The sequence below is a fragment of the Hyperolius riggenbachi genome, chromosome 7, assembly GCF_040937935.1.
Source record: "Hyperolius riggenbachi isolate aHypRig1 chromosome 7, aHypRig1.pri, whole genome shotgun sequence".
In the NCBI taxonomy this organism is placed as follows: domain Eukaryota; kingdom Metazoa; phylum Chordata; class Amphibia; order Anura; family Hyperoliidae; genus Hyperolius; species Hyperolius riggenbachi.
The window spans coordinates 304,480,184-304,498,196 of NC_090652.1; the positions used below are offsets into that span (position 1 = coordinate 304,480,184).

General features: G+C 44.1%; 1 protein-coding gene across 13 annotated transcripts in view; it reads left to right on the plus strand.

Moving 5' to 3' along the window:
* Window positions 1-18,013, plus strand: part of BIN1 (bridging integrator 1) — a 181,206-nt gene that overhangs the window by 147,378 nt on the left and 15,815 nt on the right. For 7 of the 13 annotated variants that reach the window (XR_011022888.1, XM_068246116.1, XM_068246117.1 and 4 more), the window contains 7 exons: window positions 6,043-6,147; window positions 6,561-6,665; window positions 10,234-10,338; window positions 10,747-10,851; window positions 11,500-11,604; window positions 13,804-13,908; window positions 15,434-15,538. The exons of 4 other annotated variants lie outside the window; for them this stretch is intronic. Coding sequence is in view for 8 of the 9 variants with exons in the window: in XM_068246116.1 (XP_068102217.1) it covers window positions 6,043-6,147; window positions 6,561-6,665; window positions 10,234-10,338; window positions 10,747-10,851; window positions 11,500-11,604; window positions 13,804-13,908; window positions 15,434-15,538 (735 nt within the window). In the remaining variant the exon portion in view is untranslated. The remainder of the gene's footprint in view (window positions 1-6,042; window positions 6,148-6,560; window positions 6,666-10,233; window positions 10,339-10,746; window positions 10,852-11,499; window positions 11,605-13,803; window positions 13,909-15,433; window positions 15,539-18,013) is intronic. 2 more of the 13 variants (XM_068246121.1, XM_068246120.1) reach the window with 2 other exon arrangements.

Genomic DNA, 18,013 nt, shown 5'->3' on the forward strand with positions numbered 1-18,013 from the left:
CCTCGTGGAGTGCATTTTGTTTCAATGCATATAAAATCGTTACTATAAAACACTGCAATATTTAAACACACCCAGGGCCGGCTTAAGTGGCTCTGGGGCAAATTGAATGGGGGGGCCCCCTGCCCAAATACCCCCCCCTCCTCCCGGCGACTACCTCTGCTCCCCATGCCTTTGCTAACGAGCTGCAGCAGCAATTACTCACCTCTTCCGGGGGATGGCACAGTCCGGGCACTCTTGCCATGTTGTCCTCCACCGCCTCTAGGATCTGGCGCACGTTATTTGTAAATACGCGCCAGGTCGTGGAGGACAACATGGCAAGAGTGCCCGGACTGTGCCGTCCACCGGAAGAGGTGAGTAATTGTTTCTGCAGCTTTTTAGCAGGGGCCCTGGGGAGCAGAGCGAGGCCGGCGGCGCGGAGCCTCTGCAGAGGTCGGGGGCCCCGGGGCAAATGCCCCCTTTGCCTCTATGGGAGCGCTGGCCTTGAACACACCTCCATTTATCGTGTTTTTACGGTCACTTCTAGTTTACACCAGTGTTTCTCCATATTATGACAGCTCATACCACCATATGAACGACGTTTGCTGAGTTCAGCTCATTGGGCAATAGCCTCGTCTCAAGTACCCCCAACACATATTTTTGTCATTAGTATACAGTATCTACTTGCCGGTAAAAGGTTTTCAAACATTCCTGTAAAATGTTACGAAGTTTGTTTCACACAATTGGTCACTTTTCATTTCGAAACTTTGTGTAAGAGATTGACTTCAAAGTAATTTGAACTTGTGATGGGTTCATGTAGCACGTAGGCCCGGATTTACATTACAGGAGCCTATAGGCACAGATGTCCTGGCACCCGAACTGCACCACAAGTGTGCTGGCTGGCCCAGCTGCCACTTCTCCCTTACTTCCCTTGCCCATCATAGGTAGCTACAGGCACCCCTTAGTTTTAGGTACCCAGAAGTACCCTCAGTATTAACTTGCCCCTGACTGTAGGGAGACGCCGTCAGTGGAATTCTGATAGCAGGGTGAGTAACCTCTCATTTACACTCCGCTCAGTGCTCTGCATAGGGAAGGTGGAAGGGAGGCACTCTGGAAGGGAGAGTAAAGCACCTTTCCATCATCGGGCGCCTATAGGCACATGCCTACAGTACCTTATGGTAAATCCGGCCCTGGTAGCACGTGTTTTTCAGCAAAGTAGTACTTAACCACCCTGGCGTTCTATTAGAACGGCCAGGGTGGCAGCGCAGCACTTTTTTTTTTTTTTTTTTTTTAAACCATGTAGCTAGCTTAGTGCTAGCTACATGATAGCTAGCCCTTCCGATCGCCTCTGGCGATCACAGCAAACAGGAAATCCCGTTCAGAATGGGATTTCCTGTTTGGCTTCCCCCGTCACCATGGGACGGGGGGATGACGTCATGGCGTCCCCTTAGCGCTTCCTGGCGCTGATGGGCCAGGCTGCGCACGGGGTCTCGGGGGGGGGGGGGGGCCTGTTACACGGCGGGTAGCGGCGCATCGGCTGCGAGCGGAGGCGATCGGTATGAACACGCTTATAGCAAATTAAAAAAAAATTATGAAAATCTGCCCACCAGGGCCAGAGCAATCCAGCACGGCGGTCATGGACGAGCTGTGCTCGTCCATACCGCTAAGCTGGTTAAAGTTGTTTCAAAATAATTGACGTTTGATATCACATTTTTATTACTTTTTAGTACTGTTTCACTTGCTGAAAGGGTATTGTGTAGACAAGATGAGAAAACCTCTCCAGGGAGAAAACTTTAAAAGAGAGAAGTTCAGTGAATCCCGCATTAGAAGGTTCTTGGTGGGTGGCTTATGTTCAGCTCAGGAGTAGTGTAGCTCATATGTCCTAGACCCGATTAGGAGTCCTGTGATCGGATTGGTCAGGTGATAGCAAATCAGAGCCTTGCAAATCTATCACTTCCTACACAAACAAAAGGGACACACGATCATGAACAGCAAATCAGAGCCTTTTAAATCCATCACATGATAAATGGCTCACATGCATCTCCATGAGTTCCTCTACACGAAGAACTCCGCTCAGAATAATTTTAGCGAGGTTGCTGTTGGCCCGGGGCTGTGAGAATACACCGTGTACTCATTAGTCCCATCTCCCCGGAGTCAGCAGAATTGGAAGCCCAGAACATTTTCCTGACATCCGCTTTGTTAATTTAAGTATGGTCCCATCCAAACGGATATTAGCAGCAATTTGGCCAACGTCCCAGACAGGAAAAAAAGCGAATAGAGGTGTCTGGTGACTTTACTTAGTACCTAATTAAATATAACCGAAATTACTTTGTCTAAAATGTACACCTGTGTGGCTGTGATAGGCATGCCACATTTAGTTCAGACGTGCTGCTTAAAGAGGAACTCCAGTGAAAATAATGTAATAAAAAGTGCATCATTTTTACAATAATTATGTATAAATGATTTGGTCAGTGTTTGCCCATTGTAAAATCTTTTAAATCCATGATTTCCATTCTGACATTTATCACATGGTGACATTTTTACTGCTGGCAGGTGATGTAGCTGCTGCTTGCTGTTTTGGAAGTTGGGAACAGCTGTAAACGGCTATTTCCCACAATGCAACAAGGTTCACAGACAGGAAACTTTCTTGTGGGAGGGGTTTCACCACAATATCAGTCATACAGCGCCCCCTGATGGTCTGTTTGTGAAAAGGAATAGATTTCTCATGTAAAAGGGGGTATCAGCTACTGATTGGGATGAAGTTCAATTCTTGGTCACAGTTTTTTTAAAGGGATACTGTAGGGGTCGGGGGAAAATGAGTTGAAGTTACCCAGGGCTTCTAATGGTCCCCCGCAGACGTCCTGTGCCCGTGCAGCCACTCACCGATACTCTGGCCCCGCCTCTGGTTCACTTCTGGAATTTCTGACTTTAAAGTCAGAAAACCACTGCGCCTGCGTTGCCGTGTCCTCTCTTCCCCTGATGTCACCAGGACCGCACGGCTCAGGCACAGACCATACTGGGCCTGCACAATACACTCCTGGTGACATCAGGGGAAGCGAGGACACGGCAACGCAGGCGCAGTGGTTTTCTGACTTTAAAGTCAGAAATTCCAGAAGTGAACCGAAGGCGGGGCTGGAGCATCGGCGAGTGGCTGCGCCAACACAGGATGTCTGCGGGGGACCATTAGAAGCCCCGGGTAAGTTCAACTAATTTTCCCCCGACCCCCCCTACAGTATCCCTTTAAGTTTCCCAAACCACAGGCTGCTCTGAGATCACTGTAGAGATCACTGCAGGACAAATCCTAATGCTAATGACTTGTACAGAATTCACAAACTTAGAGGAACCAAGGATTGAACTTCATTCCAATAATTAACAAATACCCCCTTTCCAATGAGAAATCTTTACCTATTCTCAAATAGATCATGAGGGGAACTGTGTGGCTGATATTGTGGTGAAACCCCTCCCACAGTGGGATGTCATGACCATGGTCTCGACAGTTTGCTTTGTGTGAACCTTGTTGCATTGTGGGAAATGATGGCTTTTTCCAACTCCCAAGCAAGCAGTATCTCACTCTGTGCATAAGTTTCAGTAACGAACATTCCGTACAGATCACCTGGCAGAACTAAAGATGCCACCAGTAGTGATACATTTCAGAGGGTAAATTAGGCAGAGAAAACATTTTACTATGGACAAACACTGACTAAATCATTTATAAATGAATATTATAAACAATAAGCTATTTTATTCATTGGTACTTTCACTACAGTTCCTCTTTAAGCATGACTAGAAAGCTCTAAAGTGTCTGGGAACTTACTGCAAGTTTTCCAGCTATGATCTCTTCATAGAGTTCACAAGGGCAAAAAGAGAAATTTTGCATATTCAGTAGTGGTGCATTGTGGGTAACCACAGATGTTCACTTTTATAGCTGAATTATTGCAAGTTTCCTTCTGTTTTAAGAAGGCAAATTACACCAAGCATTGCTTTTTAGTAGGAGGACTTTTCAGCCTTTTAGCCCCCTATACATTCCTAGTGCTTTGGGTCACCCCGAGCCAGGACTTGCGAAACTGCGCAATAGGAGCAGGGAAATTTGGATGCAGCACCATGCACTGCCATAGGCTGCAATGTGAATTACGGCGATCTATGCACTCGGACAGTAATTTGGGTGCCATCAAAAGACAGAGCAGAAATTGCTTTAAAAACAGCCTAATTCGGCCACCAGTAACAGCTGACAGACTAATTACGGCTTTACCGAGCCCATGGCGCCCTGGAGGGGGAATAGTAATTAACGCTGCCGGGACATTTGTAGGAGCAGGGTGAGCTGTTTTTCAGCTTCACCCTGCGCCCAAATTTCCTTGCACCATTTTTGCATGTATGCCTGGAAAAGGCAGAAATGGGGATAGGGAGGAGGGTGAGGAGATGGAAGACTCTATTTATAAAATATAACTTTTCTTACAGTGCCACCACTGAGAATTGGGGCACTCTGGAAATGATTCAGGGCACGTGTCACAGATCAATTGACAATTTTATATTGAAGATTGGTAGGACTGGCAAATGTTTTTTGTTGTAAAATTTATTTTGTTGTTTTGTCCAGCAAGTGTTGTCACTCTGCTATAATCTCCTTCTCTATATACTAACCTCTTCAGGTCCACAATTCCTTTATTTATTCTGACCTCCATAAAACTTGCCTCTTCTACAGTGAATGACAAAACCAATAGTTTTCAGTGTGAACTACCTAACTGACCTGAGTGGACTGGCTTTTCCACAGGCCACAAAAACATTTATTGGTAAAATTTCTAGTGACCGATTTTTCCATTAGATCCTTCACATCGTATTGTATGAAAGCACAAATGCAGATTGATCCGAACAATCATATTATCGATCGTTGCCTTAAAAAGCTTATCGATCGGCGCACCAGATTTTTTCATATATACGATCGGAGCTGATTTCAATATTGATTTTATTTGGGTTTATTAAATTCAGTAGAACCATTAAAGATGATACTTTCTCTTTCAATCTGAATGATCCTTTGCAAAATTCGATTGTTCGCTAAAAAAAAAATCGCACCATTTACAATCCTGTCCTGACTGGTAGGATCACAATCTCTCTGAGATTTTGCTATGGGATTTTAATCTATTAAAACTTGGGTCTTTAATGAACACACAAATATGGAAACCTAAAGAAGCTCTATGGGGTTGATTCACTATAACAAATAGCATGCCTTATCAGAGTTAACATGCCTTATCGGAGTCGACATGCATTATCAGAGTAGCATAGCGAGCGCTACTAACTTATGGCTGCTAATTGGCAATGACTAGATCTCCACTTGTCCTGCCCTTAACCCCTGCGGGTCCAATCACTTTAAAGGACATTACCCCCGCACTTCGGCCCAATAGGCTGCCTGGCACTTGACAGGAAACTTGACAGGCAGCCTATTGGGCCAATATAAGTGCGGGGATAATGTCCTTTAAAGCGATTGGACCCGCAGGGGCTCAGGGCAGGATGAGTGGAGCTCTCGTCCTTGCCAATTAGCAGGCATAAGTTCATAGCGCTCGCTATGCTACTCTGATAAGGCATGTTAATTATAAGAAATGTTAACTCTGATAAGGTACGCTATTTGTTATAGTGAATCAACCCCCTATGTCCTGAACGCAAAATCACCTCAATTGTCAAAAATGAGGAAGATGTAGAACTTTTCTTCATAGGTTCTTCTAGGACAGGGCTTTCTAACTCCAGTCCTTGAGGACCGAGGCCCTCGCACATTTTTGGCACAGCTCAAATTAATTGATGGGACAGGATCGGGAAAGGCGCGGTTCATCAAGGAGAACATGGTTTTCCATTTATCTGTCCATCCTAAACACTGGCATGGATATATTGAGGACAGGAGCTGGACATCCCAGCCTTAGGAAGTGTTGGTACAGAGCATGAGCTGTACAGTTTGTGTCTTCTCATCTGTTCATTGTCTCTTGTGTTTTTTCTCATTCCTTGCCCTGGTCATACTCATTGGTCTCCTGTCTGCCATCTCCACTCACCTCCCCCCCCCCCCCCCCTTATCTTTCTGGCTACCAGCCTGAATCTTCTGTCCCTGGCTGTGTGGACCAGGGTCTTGCTGATCTCACCATTGACTCCTCTTTCATGGTGGAATGGCCCAGTGAGCCCACATGTACCACCCAAGTAAGTAGATGTTTGCCGAACTTGGCAGCCCTAGCAAAGATTTCTCCTAGTAAACCCTCCATAGTTTCCATGACCCTAATGTCCCTGGATTTACATAATTACATTTAAACTTAATTGAACACAAAAATATGTAAACCCGAAAGCAGCTCTATGTCCCAACAGCAGTGTCACTACAGTTGTGAAATTAAAGCAAGATGTAGATGTTTTCTCCATAGCTTGTCCTAGGACGTGTTGGTATCGAGCATGAGCTGAACTGTGTGTCTTCTCATCTATTCATTGTTTCTTGTCTTGTCTTTAACTGTTTGTGTCTTCTCATCTGTTCGTCTCTTGTCTTTTCTCATCCCTTGCCCTGGTCATACCCATTGGTCTCCCGTCTGCCATCTCCACTCCCCCCCTATCTTTCTGGCTACCAGCCTGAATCTTCTGTCCCTGGCTGTGTGGACCAGGGTCTCACTGATCTCACCATTGACTCCTCTTTCATGGTGGAATGGCCCAATGAGCCCACAGGTACCACCCAAGTAAGTAGATGTTTGCCAAACTTGGCAGCCCTAGCAAAGATTTCTCCTAGTAAACCCTCCATAGTTTCCATGACCCTAATGTTCCTGGATTTACATAATTACAATTAAACTTCATTGAACACAAAAATATGTAAACATGAAAGCTGTTCTATGTCCCAACAGCAGTGTCAGTTGTGAAATTTAAGCAACCAATCGATTGGACTGCACTCCAGACCAGTTTGTATCCAAATGCGATGTGCCAGGCTATGGAAATGTCAGCACTTCAATTCCACGTAGTCCATAAGAATGCATCAGCCGGCACCATCTATAGACAAGCTCTTTTATTGATTAAAACGACACATGAAAGGACATAGCAACGTTTCGGAGGAAAGCGTCCTCCTTTCTCAAGCTTCAATCAGTGTCTCACAGTATAGTATTCATCACCACTTTATATACATATCATGTTGGAGAGTTAACCAATCACAGGTCAGTGCAAAATAACGCCGACCTATCCCCATCCATCTCATCAGCGGACCTTGTGGGGAACTACTATTAGATATGCACACTGACATGCGCACAAACGGATAACCCATCCTACGTGATGGGGCGGCGGCGAAAATCCCGGAGGCTGGGCGCACTCACGCCGACCAATGGCCCTGAGTCAGCTGATGACGGTGTCCATCAGCTCCGCCCCGTGAGGTCGGACCTGATGGGGAACTGACTCACTCACGGCTTAGAAAGCCGCCTCCCATCAGTCCGACGTCAGGCAAAGACGTGCGCGGAAGAAACTCCGCCCACGTGAATGCCAATGCGACACAGCCTCACAAGGCACGCCTTCCGCCCCACCACGTAGCAACCGGACAGCGCGTCCCAGGCAACCAGGGGGAAAAAAACCTGTCAATTCAACAGTACATAAATTCAATGCCATCACCCATATCTAGCCACTCTCCAGGGACACAACAAGAGGACATTCCCCAGAACAACATGAGGACAGAAGCCTCATATATTGAATGAGAACATTCTAAATAAAGACGAAGGAAAAATAAAAATAAAAGTTGAAAAATGAAAAAGCAAAAATTAAAAATTGAAAATATATGCAGCGATAAGCAAATTCCAGACTGCTCCCAGATATCACACAAGTAGTGACATGTCATATTCTCTATTTAATCCCTTAGGTACTAGAGTATCCAACCTTCGTATCCAGACCGCTTCACGATACAATAACCTCCTAATCCTATTGCCTCCTCTTCTAGCTGGTTTCACTTGCTCCAGCACCTGAAGAGAGAAGATAGAGTTTATCCCCGCTACTATAGGCCGGCCTGGGGGGGTAGTTCTGTTCTTGTGAATTTTTGGACAGATGTAGAACACAGGGACTATAGGGTCCTCCTGTATCAAGTATCTCTGCAATTTCTCATCGATAATATCTTGTTGAAAGGCCTGATACACTGTCTCTTTGATAATTCCAAAGAATTCTTCAGTGGGATCTGTCATCAATTTGGTATATGTAGAAGTGTCCGATAGTAGTCGATTGATCTCATATTTATAATATTCCACATCCATGACGACAACTGCTCCCCCCTTGTCCGCCTGTTTTATAACTATGGATTTATCCTCGCTTAGTTCACAAAGTGCTCGTCGTTGTTCCTGATTAAGATTGTGCTTGGTCCGGGTACCAGGACCCAGGTTGGAGCCACCAAGGACCTGGTCTATCTCATCTGTAACTTTTTTCGTAAATTTGTCTATGACTTGACATGATGGGGGGTTAAACCGACTTTTAACATGCATATTGCTAGATAGGGCTAGACGAGACCTAGAGAGGACAGACAGGACGGGTACAACTGAACGTAGGAGGGGACACAACAAGAGGATTCCATTTGTGAGCCAATTCAATGTGTTCAGTGACGACATTGCTAGAATTTTGAGACAAAATTGGCATTTTTTGACGGATAATTTTCCACAGATTGGTGAATTCCAGACTCCTCCCTTGATGTCCTATAGGAGAGCACCCACACTTAAGGACAAATTGGTCCATGCAGACCTAGGTTCACAAAAGTTGGAGAAAGATCGGTCCACTAGACCCAAGGGCACATACCCCTGCATGGGGTGTGTACATTGTAATAGTGTTATTAGGGGCAGTTATGTATCACATCCACACAGTGGGAAAAAGTTCCCCATTGGTGGTCATTATGACTGCAATTCTAGATATGTCATTTATGCCCTTAAATGCCCCTGTGGGTTGCTATACATAGGACAAACTACCCAAAGAATCAAAGATAGATTATCTGCACATAAGAGCACTATTAGGAAACCTGCATTAGAGTTGTCTGTTCCACAGCATTTTGTACATGCTAGACATGCAGTGAATCAGCTGCGTTTTCAGGTGCTGGAGCAAGTGAAACCAGCTAGAAGAGGAGGCAATAGGATTAGGAGGTTATTGTATCGTGAAGCGGTCTGGATACGAAGGTTGGATACTCTAGTACCTAAGGGATTAAATAGAGAATATGACATGTCACTACTTGTGTGATATCTGGGAGCAGTCTGGAATTTGCTTATCGCTGCATATATTTTCAATTTTTAATTTTTGCTTTTTCATTTTTCAACTTTTATTTTTATTTTTCCTTCGTCTTTATTTAGAATGTTCTCATTCAATATATGAGGCTTCTGTCCTCATGTTGTTCTGGGGAATGTCCTCTTGTTGTGTCCCTGGAGAGTGGCTAGATATGGGTGATGGCATTGAATTTATGTACTGTTGAATTGACAGGTTTTTTTCCCCCTGGTTGCCTGGGACGCGCTGTCCGGTTGCTACGTGGTGGGGCGGAAGGCGTGCCTTGTGAGGCTGTGTCGCATTGGCATTCACGTGGGCGGAGTTTCTTCCGCGCACGTCTTTGCCTGACGTCGGACTGATGGGAGGCGGCTTTCTAAGCCGCGAGTGAGTCAGTTCCCCATCAGGTCCGACCTCACGGGGCGGAGCTGATGGACACCGTCATCAGCTGACTCAGGTCCATTGGTCGGCGTGAGTGCGCCCAGCCTCCGGGATTTTCGCCGCCGCCCCATCACGTAGGATGGGTTATCCGTTTGTGCGCATGTCAGTGTGCATATCTAATAGTAGTTCCCCACAAGGTCCGCTGATGAGATGGATGGGGATAGGTCGGCGTTATTTTGCACTGACCTGTGATTGGTTAACTCTCCAACATGATATGTATATAAAGTGGTGATGAATACTATACTGTGAGACACTGATTGAAGCTTGAGAAAGGAGGACGCTTTCCTCCGAAACGTTGCTATGTCCTTTCATGTGTCGTTTTAATCAATAAAAGAGCTTGTCTATAGATGGTGCCGGCTGATGCATTCTTGTGAAATTTAAGCAAGATGTAGATGTTTTCTCCATAGCTTGTCCTAGGACATGTTGGTATCGAGCATGAGCTGAACTGTGTGTCTTCTCATCTATTCATTGTTTCTTGTCTTGTCTTTAACTGTTTGTGTCTTCTCATCTGTTCGTCTCTTGTCTTTTCTCATCCCTTGCCCTGGTCATACCCATTGGTCTCCCGTCTGCCATCTCCACTCCCCCCCCTATCTTTCTGGCTACCAGCCTGAATCTTCTGTCCCTGGCTGTGTGGACCAGGGTCTCACTGATCTCACCATTGACTCCTCTTTCATGGTGGAATGGCCCAATGAGCCCACAGGTACCACCCAAGTAAGTAGATGTTTGCCAAACTTGGCAGCCCTAGCAAAGATTTCTCCTAGTAAACCCTCCATAGTTTCCATGACCCTAATGTTCCTGGATTTACATAATTACAATTAAACTTCATTGAACACAAAAATATGTAAACATGAAAGCTGTTCTATGTCCCAACAGCAGTGTCAGTTGTGAAATTTAAGCAAGATGTAGATGTTTTCTCCATAGCTTGTCCTAGGACGTGTTGGTATCGAGCATGAGCTAACCTGTGTGTCTTCTTATCTATTCATTGTTTCTTGTCTTGTCTTTAACTGTTTGTGTCTTCTCATCTGTTCGTCTCTTGTCTTTTCTCATCCCTTGCCCTGGTCATACCCATTGGTCTCCTGTCTGCCATCTCCACTCCCCCCCTATCTTTCTGGCTACCAGCCTGAATCTTCTGTCCCTGGCTGTGTGGACCAGGGTCTTGCTGATCTCACCACTGACTCCTCTTTCATGGTGGAATGGCCCAATGAGCCCACAGGTACCACCCAAGTAAGTAGATTTTTGCTAAACGTGGCAGCCCTAGCACAGATTTCTCCTAGTAAACCCTCCATAGGTGACCTGTTTTTAGTGCTTCATGGGCGTTCTGCTGGCCTACACCTGTTTCCCTGCCAGCCCCTTTTAGGAAATGAAGTGCCAAATTTCTTGTGAAAATTGAGTTGAGAGGGGTGTCTGAAACAGATTTAGAATTATAATAAAAGTATGTGTAAGTTATTATCCATCAGTTCATGACATTAGAAAATCGTAGCATTGCAGGATCAATGTTCCATGACCCTAATGTCCCTGGATTTACATAATTACAATTAAACTTCATTGAACACAAAAATGTGTAAACATGAAAGCAGCTCTATGTCCTGACAGCAGTGTCACTTTGTGAAATGTAAGAAAGATGTAGATGTTTTCATCATAGCTTGTCCTAGGAAGTGTTGGTACCGAGCATGAGCTGAACTTTTTGTGTCTTCTCATCTATTCATTGCTTCTTGTCTTGTCTTGAACTGTTTGTGTCTTCTCATCTATTCATTGTTTGTTGTGTCTTTTTTCCATCCCTCACCCTGGTCGCACCCACCACATTCCCTGGTCACACCCATCACCCAATCTGCCATCTTCTCTCCCCTCCCCCTTTATCTTTTTGGCTGCTAGCCTGAATCCTCTCTCCCTGGTAGTGCGGACCAGGGGCTCGTCGATCTCACCACTGACTCCTCTTTTGTGGTAGAATGGCACAATAAGACCACAGATGCCATCCAAGTAAGTAGATTCTTACTAAACTTGGTGTCTTCAGCACAGATCTCCCCAAGCAAACTCTCCATATATGACCTGTGGGCATTCAACTAGCCTACATCCATTTCCAAGCCACCCCGTTTAGAAAACAGAGTACGAAAATTGACAGTGGAGGAGATGCCCCCAAATTGGTGTTTAAGTTTCCTCAAAATAAGTTAGGATGAATTACAGGTGAAATACTGGATCTTGTGAGAAACAAAAGACACAGAGGGACCAGGAGCCCGATCTGGTGTGATACCGTCAGATCACCAAGAGGTCTATGTAATAGTGTAGTTGTTATACTCACAAAATTGGGTTGCTCATCCTACAACCACTCTTTGGGCACGTGGGGAAGTACCGTCCCCACTCGGCCTTGCTTCCGTCAGGGGTTTGGATGTGGCTCAGAGACTCGGTCGCTGCTCCGACAGAGAAAAATCCTTTTGGAGGCCTTCCAAAAAGAGAGCACTCCCCAGAGTGGAGTGGTTCGTGGTTAGGAGAGGGATAGGAGGCGCCCGTAAAGTCAAGAGCTGTTTGGTAAATATATAATATTAGAGTTTAAGGATATTTACCAAACAGCTCTTGACTTTACGGGCGCCTCCTATCCCTCTCCTAATTACAGGTGAAGCTCAAAAAATTAGAATATAGTACATAAGTCTATTTGTTTCAGTAATTCAACTTAAAAGGTGAAGCTAATACAGTATATGAAATAGGAACCATTTGCAGATGCTTTGGATGAATTAGCTGACTAGAGTCTGACACTTTGAGCCTAGAATATTGAACATTTTCACAATATTCCAAAGGTCTCAGATTTTTATTTTGGGGTTCTCACAAGCTGTAAGTCATAATCATCAAAATTATAACACAAAGGCTTGACATATATCGCTTTGCATGTAATGAGTCTTTCATGTATTAGTTTCACCTTTTTAATTTTAATTACTGAAATGAATGGACTTTTGCACGATATCCTAATATTTTGAGTTTCCTGTAGAAGTAAACTTTAAAAAAAAAAAAAAAAAAAAAAGCTTTAAAAGAATAAAAAGTTATTATTTTATTGAACACAGGTTAAATAGTCCGTGTCTGAATACAGAAAAAAAGCAACATACAGATGCTCATAGTAGCATAAAAAGTTAGACAAAATAAAAGTAATAACACATCCAGACTAAATGTATACAGTATTTCAAAATACTGTAGTTAAAGCGGAATATAACCCTGCATTTCAACTTTGCTCTAAAACATTATTTACAGCATATTATATGCAAAAAGCATTTTTTTTTTTTTACTAGACCAGCATTGGAAGGGTTAAACACAGATGTTTTAAGTTCCGTGCAGACGTTCAGATAGTTACATTCTATTTAGTTAGATGTATCTATTGATAAACAGCTACACACTCTTTGGCTGTCCTCCAAGCTCCTTCTCAGTCAGAGAGATGAGTCACAATAAACACTTAAAAGATACATATTTGTAAACAAAAAGTATCTAACTGAAGTTCGGATGCCTCTGCAGAAATCTAAAGGAACTTTAAAGCCCTGTGTAACCCTTCCAATGCTGATCTAGTAAAAAAAAAAAATGCTGGTTGCATATAATATACTGTAAATAATGTTTTAGAGCAAAGTTGAAATGCAGGGTTATATTCCGCTTTAAATGAAAAGTTACATTTTAAGGAAAGTTAAGGGAGTTTATCACTAATTCATAGAAGGTCCGTAAAAATTATAAATCATAAGCTCACAATAAAATATATGTTTATGAGATCATCAAATAGGAGACCTATTTATGCCCTATCAAAGGGATCAGAGTGCAGTATAAATGCATAAAATTAAAAATTAAATTATAAAAAAATAAAAAGAAAGTTATTCTTATTTAGATTAAAAATCATAAAATCAGAAATTGGTAGCACTGCAGCATCAATGTTCCGTGACCTTACTGTCCCTTAATTTACATAATTACATTTAAACTTTATGGAACACAAAAATATGTAAACAAAAAGAAGCTCTAAGTTTCCCAAAATGCGAGAAAGATGGAGACCTTTTCTTCATAGGTTCTTCTAGCTAGCGTTGGTACAAAGTATGAGCTGAACTGTTTTTGTCTTCTCCTCTATTCATTGTTGTCTTTCCTCATCCCTCGCCCTGGTCATTTCCATCACTGTCCCATCTGCCATCCCCTCTCCCCCCTTATCTTTTTGGTTACCAGCCTGAATCCTCTGTCCCTGGCGGTGCAGACCAGGGTCTCGTCGATCTCCCTACTGACTCCTCTTTTGCGGTAGAATGGCCCAGTGAGCCCACAGATACCTCCAAAGTAAGTAGATTCTTGCTGAACTTGGCTCCCCCTGGCACAGATCTCACCTAGCAAACCCACCATAGGTGACTTGTGGGCATAAAGTCCTAGTGATCACTCTGCTAGCCTACACCTGTTCCCCAGCCAACCCTTTCAGGAAATGCTTGCCAAATTTCTTGTGAGAACAGATACTCTGGTGTCATGCGGATACTCTAGTCAAAATCCTCTGAGCCTCTCATATTTAAGAAGTGAGCATATCAGATGTTCTAAATCTTCTGACTTTCCTGATACTTGTCCCAAAAACGTGACTCAAAAAGTTATATAACCAGAGGTAGAATGACATTTGGAGGCAGAAGTTTGCACTGGCTGCCTCCATTTTTCTTTTTTGACTGGTTTGTAGTTAAGCGGCCTCTATCTCTAAGTGCTCAACACAGAATCCAGTAAATTGTGCTTTGCGGCCAATTACTTACTTTCTTAAAGTGGAACTTCAGCCTAAACAAACATACTGTCATTAAGTTACATTAGTTATGTTAATTAAAATAGATAAGTAATATAATCTCGTACCCACCCTGTATTAAAAGAACAGGCAAATGTTTGATTTCATGATGGCAGCCATCTTTTTGGTTGAAAGGAGGTGACAGGGAGCATGAGACACAGTTCAAACTGTCCTGTGTGCTGATCACCCCTCCCAGTTGCTAGGCAACAAGAATAACATAGGAAATTCCATCGTGCTTTGCACAGCATCAGGGAAAAAAAGCCCGGGCAGTTTTCTTTTATGGGTGGAGCTTAGCTAAAAATGCAGCTAAAAATGATGCTTTGGTAAGAAAAACAAAGTTCTGATGCTTTGAAACTGTAAAAGAAACACCAAGCCTTTTCAGTTCTGCCGAGTAGATTTTTAGTCGGGAGGTTCACTTTAAGTGATTTCTGTATAGAATGATATTCTTCCTACTGATAAAATCATTGAAGGGTGAATTTCCTTGTGTTTGTATCCACAGTCACATCTTCTGTTGTGTCTCTGTTCTGAGTGTCTCATGAGCTTTTAAACTCCCGTTAGTATCCACATTTCCTAGGTTTGATGGTCCAAGTTTCGGTGGAAATTTTCATGCTAACCAGAATCTAAAGTCCATCACAAATCCATTGCAGGACTTTCCCTCCTTTCTGTGTCACTTGCCAATTATTCATTACTCTGTGTTGTGTGTCTCTCTGTAGATCAGGGCTGTCCAGCTCCAGTTTTCGAGGGCCGAGCTCTTCACATTTTTGGCTCAGCTCAAATTAATTGATGAGACTGAATCAGGAAAGGCTTGCTTCATCAAGTGGAACACCTTTTTCCATTTCTCTGTCTATCTAAACACTGGCATGGACATGGCCCTTGAGAACAGGAGCTGGACATCCCGGTTCTGGGAAGAGTTGGCACAAAGCATGAGCTGAATTGTTTGTATCTTCTCATCTGTTCATTGTTTCTTGTCTTTTCTCATCCCTCACCCTGGTCACACCCATCACTCTCCTGTCTGCCATCTTCTCCCCCCTTTATCTTTCTGGCTACCAGCCTGAATCCTCTGTCCCTGGCAGTGCGGACCAGGGCCTCACTGATCTCACCATGGACTCCTCTTTTGTGGTAGAATGGCCCAGTGAGCCCACAGGTACCACACAAGTAAGTAGAGTCTTGGTAAACTTCGCTCCCCCTGCCCAGATCTTTCCTACCAAACCCGCCATAGGTGACCTGTGGGCATAAAGCCTAGTGATCATTCTGCTGGCCTACACCTGTTACCCAGCCAACCTTTTTAGGAAATGGTTGCCAATTTCTTGTGAGATACTCTGTTGTCATGCTGATTCTGAGCCTCTCATATGGAAGAAGTGAGCAGATCAGATGTTCTAAATCTTCTGACTTTCCTGATATGCTTACTTGTTCCAAATAAGTGACTCAAGTGACTCAAAAAGTTATATAACCAGAGGTAGAATGACCTGTGGAGGAGGATGTCTCCACTGGCTGCCTCCATGTTTCTTTTGTGACTTTGTTTGCAGTTGAAGCGGACCTGCGCTCAGAATTTCCTCTCTGCTCTGAAAGCTAAGAAACTGCATAATAACCTTTAAAGAAAAACATTTCTTTGTTACAGCAGATCGAAATCCTGCAATAAATCTGAAGTGTCTACTTCCTGTTTTCAAGGAAGCAGACATAGGGTTAACATCCTGTGTTTACAAATTAGCTACTCTGCTGAGGCTGCTTAGATTCCTGAGCTGACACATCTGAGAGAAATTTCACTTGATTAGTCACAGATGAGAGGGAATTAGACAGGCTAAACTCTATAAATACTTACAGGGTGCATTTCTCTCTGCTTTCCTTTGCTTTACTTCTGTCCTCGCAAGGATTCAGGTCCATTTTAAGCAGCCTCCAACTCTAAGTACTCAATGCAGAATCTAGTTCCCAAAAGAATAAATTGTCGTTTGTGGCCAGTTACCTATTTTCTTAAAGTGAATGGGAACCGCATTTAAAAAAAATGAGACAGATACTTACCCAAGTAGAGGGAAGGCTCTGGGTCCTATAGAGCCTTCCGGCTCCTCTCCTGGTCCCCTCGTTCCAGTGCTGGCTCGCCCGGTAGCAGTATGTGACTAAATTAGTCAAATACTGCTTTACCCGGCTGAAGGAGGCTTCTGAAGTCCTCAGGGAGCCCGAGTGCTCCTGAAGAAGGGCGGCCCTGTACTGCACCTGCGCAAGCACGCTCTCTTGCACGCTCACACCTCTGCAGTATGGAGCCGCACGACTTCTGGAGGACACGGCTCCCGAAGACTTCCAAATACCCTTTTGGCGGTGGATAGAAACGGGGGGGGGGGGGGGGGAGCCAGCACAGGATAGAGAGCACCGAGAGACGAGACGGAAGGCTCTATACAACCCAGAGCCTTCCCTCTCCTTAGGTAAGTATTTGCTTCATTTTTTTTAAAAATGCGGTTCCCATTCACTTTAAGTGATTTCTGTATGGGATGAGATTTCTCCCACCGATAAAATGATTAAAGGCTGAATCTCCTCTCCTTATATCGCTGTCACATCTCTTGTGTATCTGTTCTGAGTGTCTCATTCATTGTAGTGGTGATCTTTTTAACTCCAGTTAGTATCCAAATTCTCTGAGTTTTATGGTCCGGGTTTCAGTGGAAATTTTCATGCTAACCAGAATCTGAAGCCCATATCCAATCCATTGCAGGACTTTCCCTCTTTTCTGTGTCTTGAGCCAGTCATCCATTACGCTGTGTTGTGCGTCACTCTGTAGACCAGGGCTGTCCAGCTCCAGTTTTTGAGGGCCGAGGTCCTCACACATTTTGGCACAGCTCAAGTTATGTGATGGGACTGAATCAGGAAGGGTGTGGTTCATCATGTAGAACACCTTTCTCTGTGCCAGATTTACCAAAGCATTACCAACAGTTTTTTCTTCTTAAACTGTTCTAAACAGCAGAGGACCTGCTCTGCATGATTAGAAACGTCTGAAATCCTACTTAATAACGGCAGTTTAGCGTGGATTTCTAGAGCTGCACTACAGTTAAGAAAAGGGCAAATCCATCCCTAAACTGCTGCAGATTAAGAAGTGCTTAATAGCAGTTCTACAGAGTGCAGCAGTGCAGGCTAGGCATGATTTGTGAAGGACTCCTCCCCCCCCCCCTCCTGCTGCCAGGTGTCCTGTGAAGCTGTTCTGTGCATAACCCTTCCAGTGCTGAGCATTGATGCAGTACAGGAGATGTATTGGTTGCCTAAGCAACAGCAATTTACCTCACACACTGCACTGCCTGAGAGACCTTCCTAACTCTTCCTATTCCTAACAGTTTATGAAGGAATCTGCACTGTTTAGTGATTTCTTAAGATGTCTGAGACAAAACATTAGTAGATTTTCAGAAATCTGTGCAGAATTGTCTGACACTCTTGATAAATGTCCCCCAATATTTCTCTGTCCGACCTAAATACACGCATTGACCTAGCCCTTGAGGACAGGAGTTGGACATCCCGGTTCTAGGAAGCGTCCGCACCGAGCATGAGCTGAATTGTTTGTGTCTTCTCATCTATTGTTTCTTGTGTCTTTTCTCATCCCTCACCCCGGTCATACCCATTGCTCTCCCTTCTGCCATCTCCACCTTCCCTCACCTT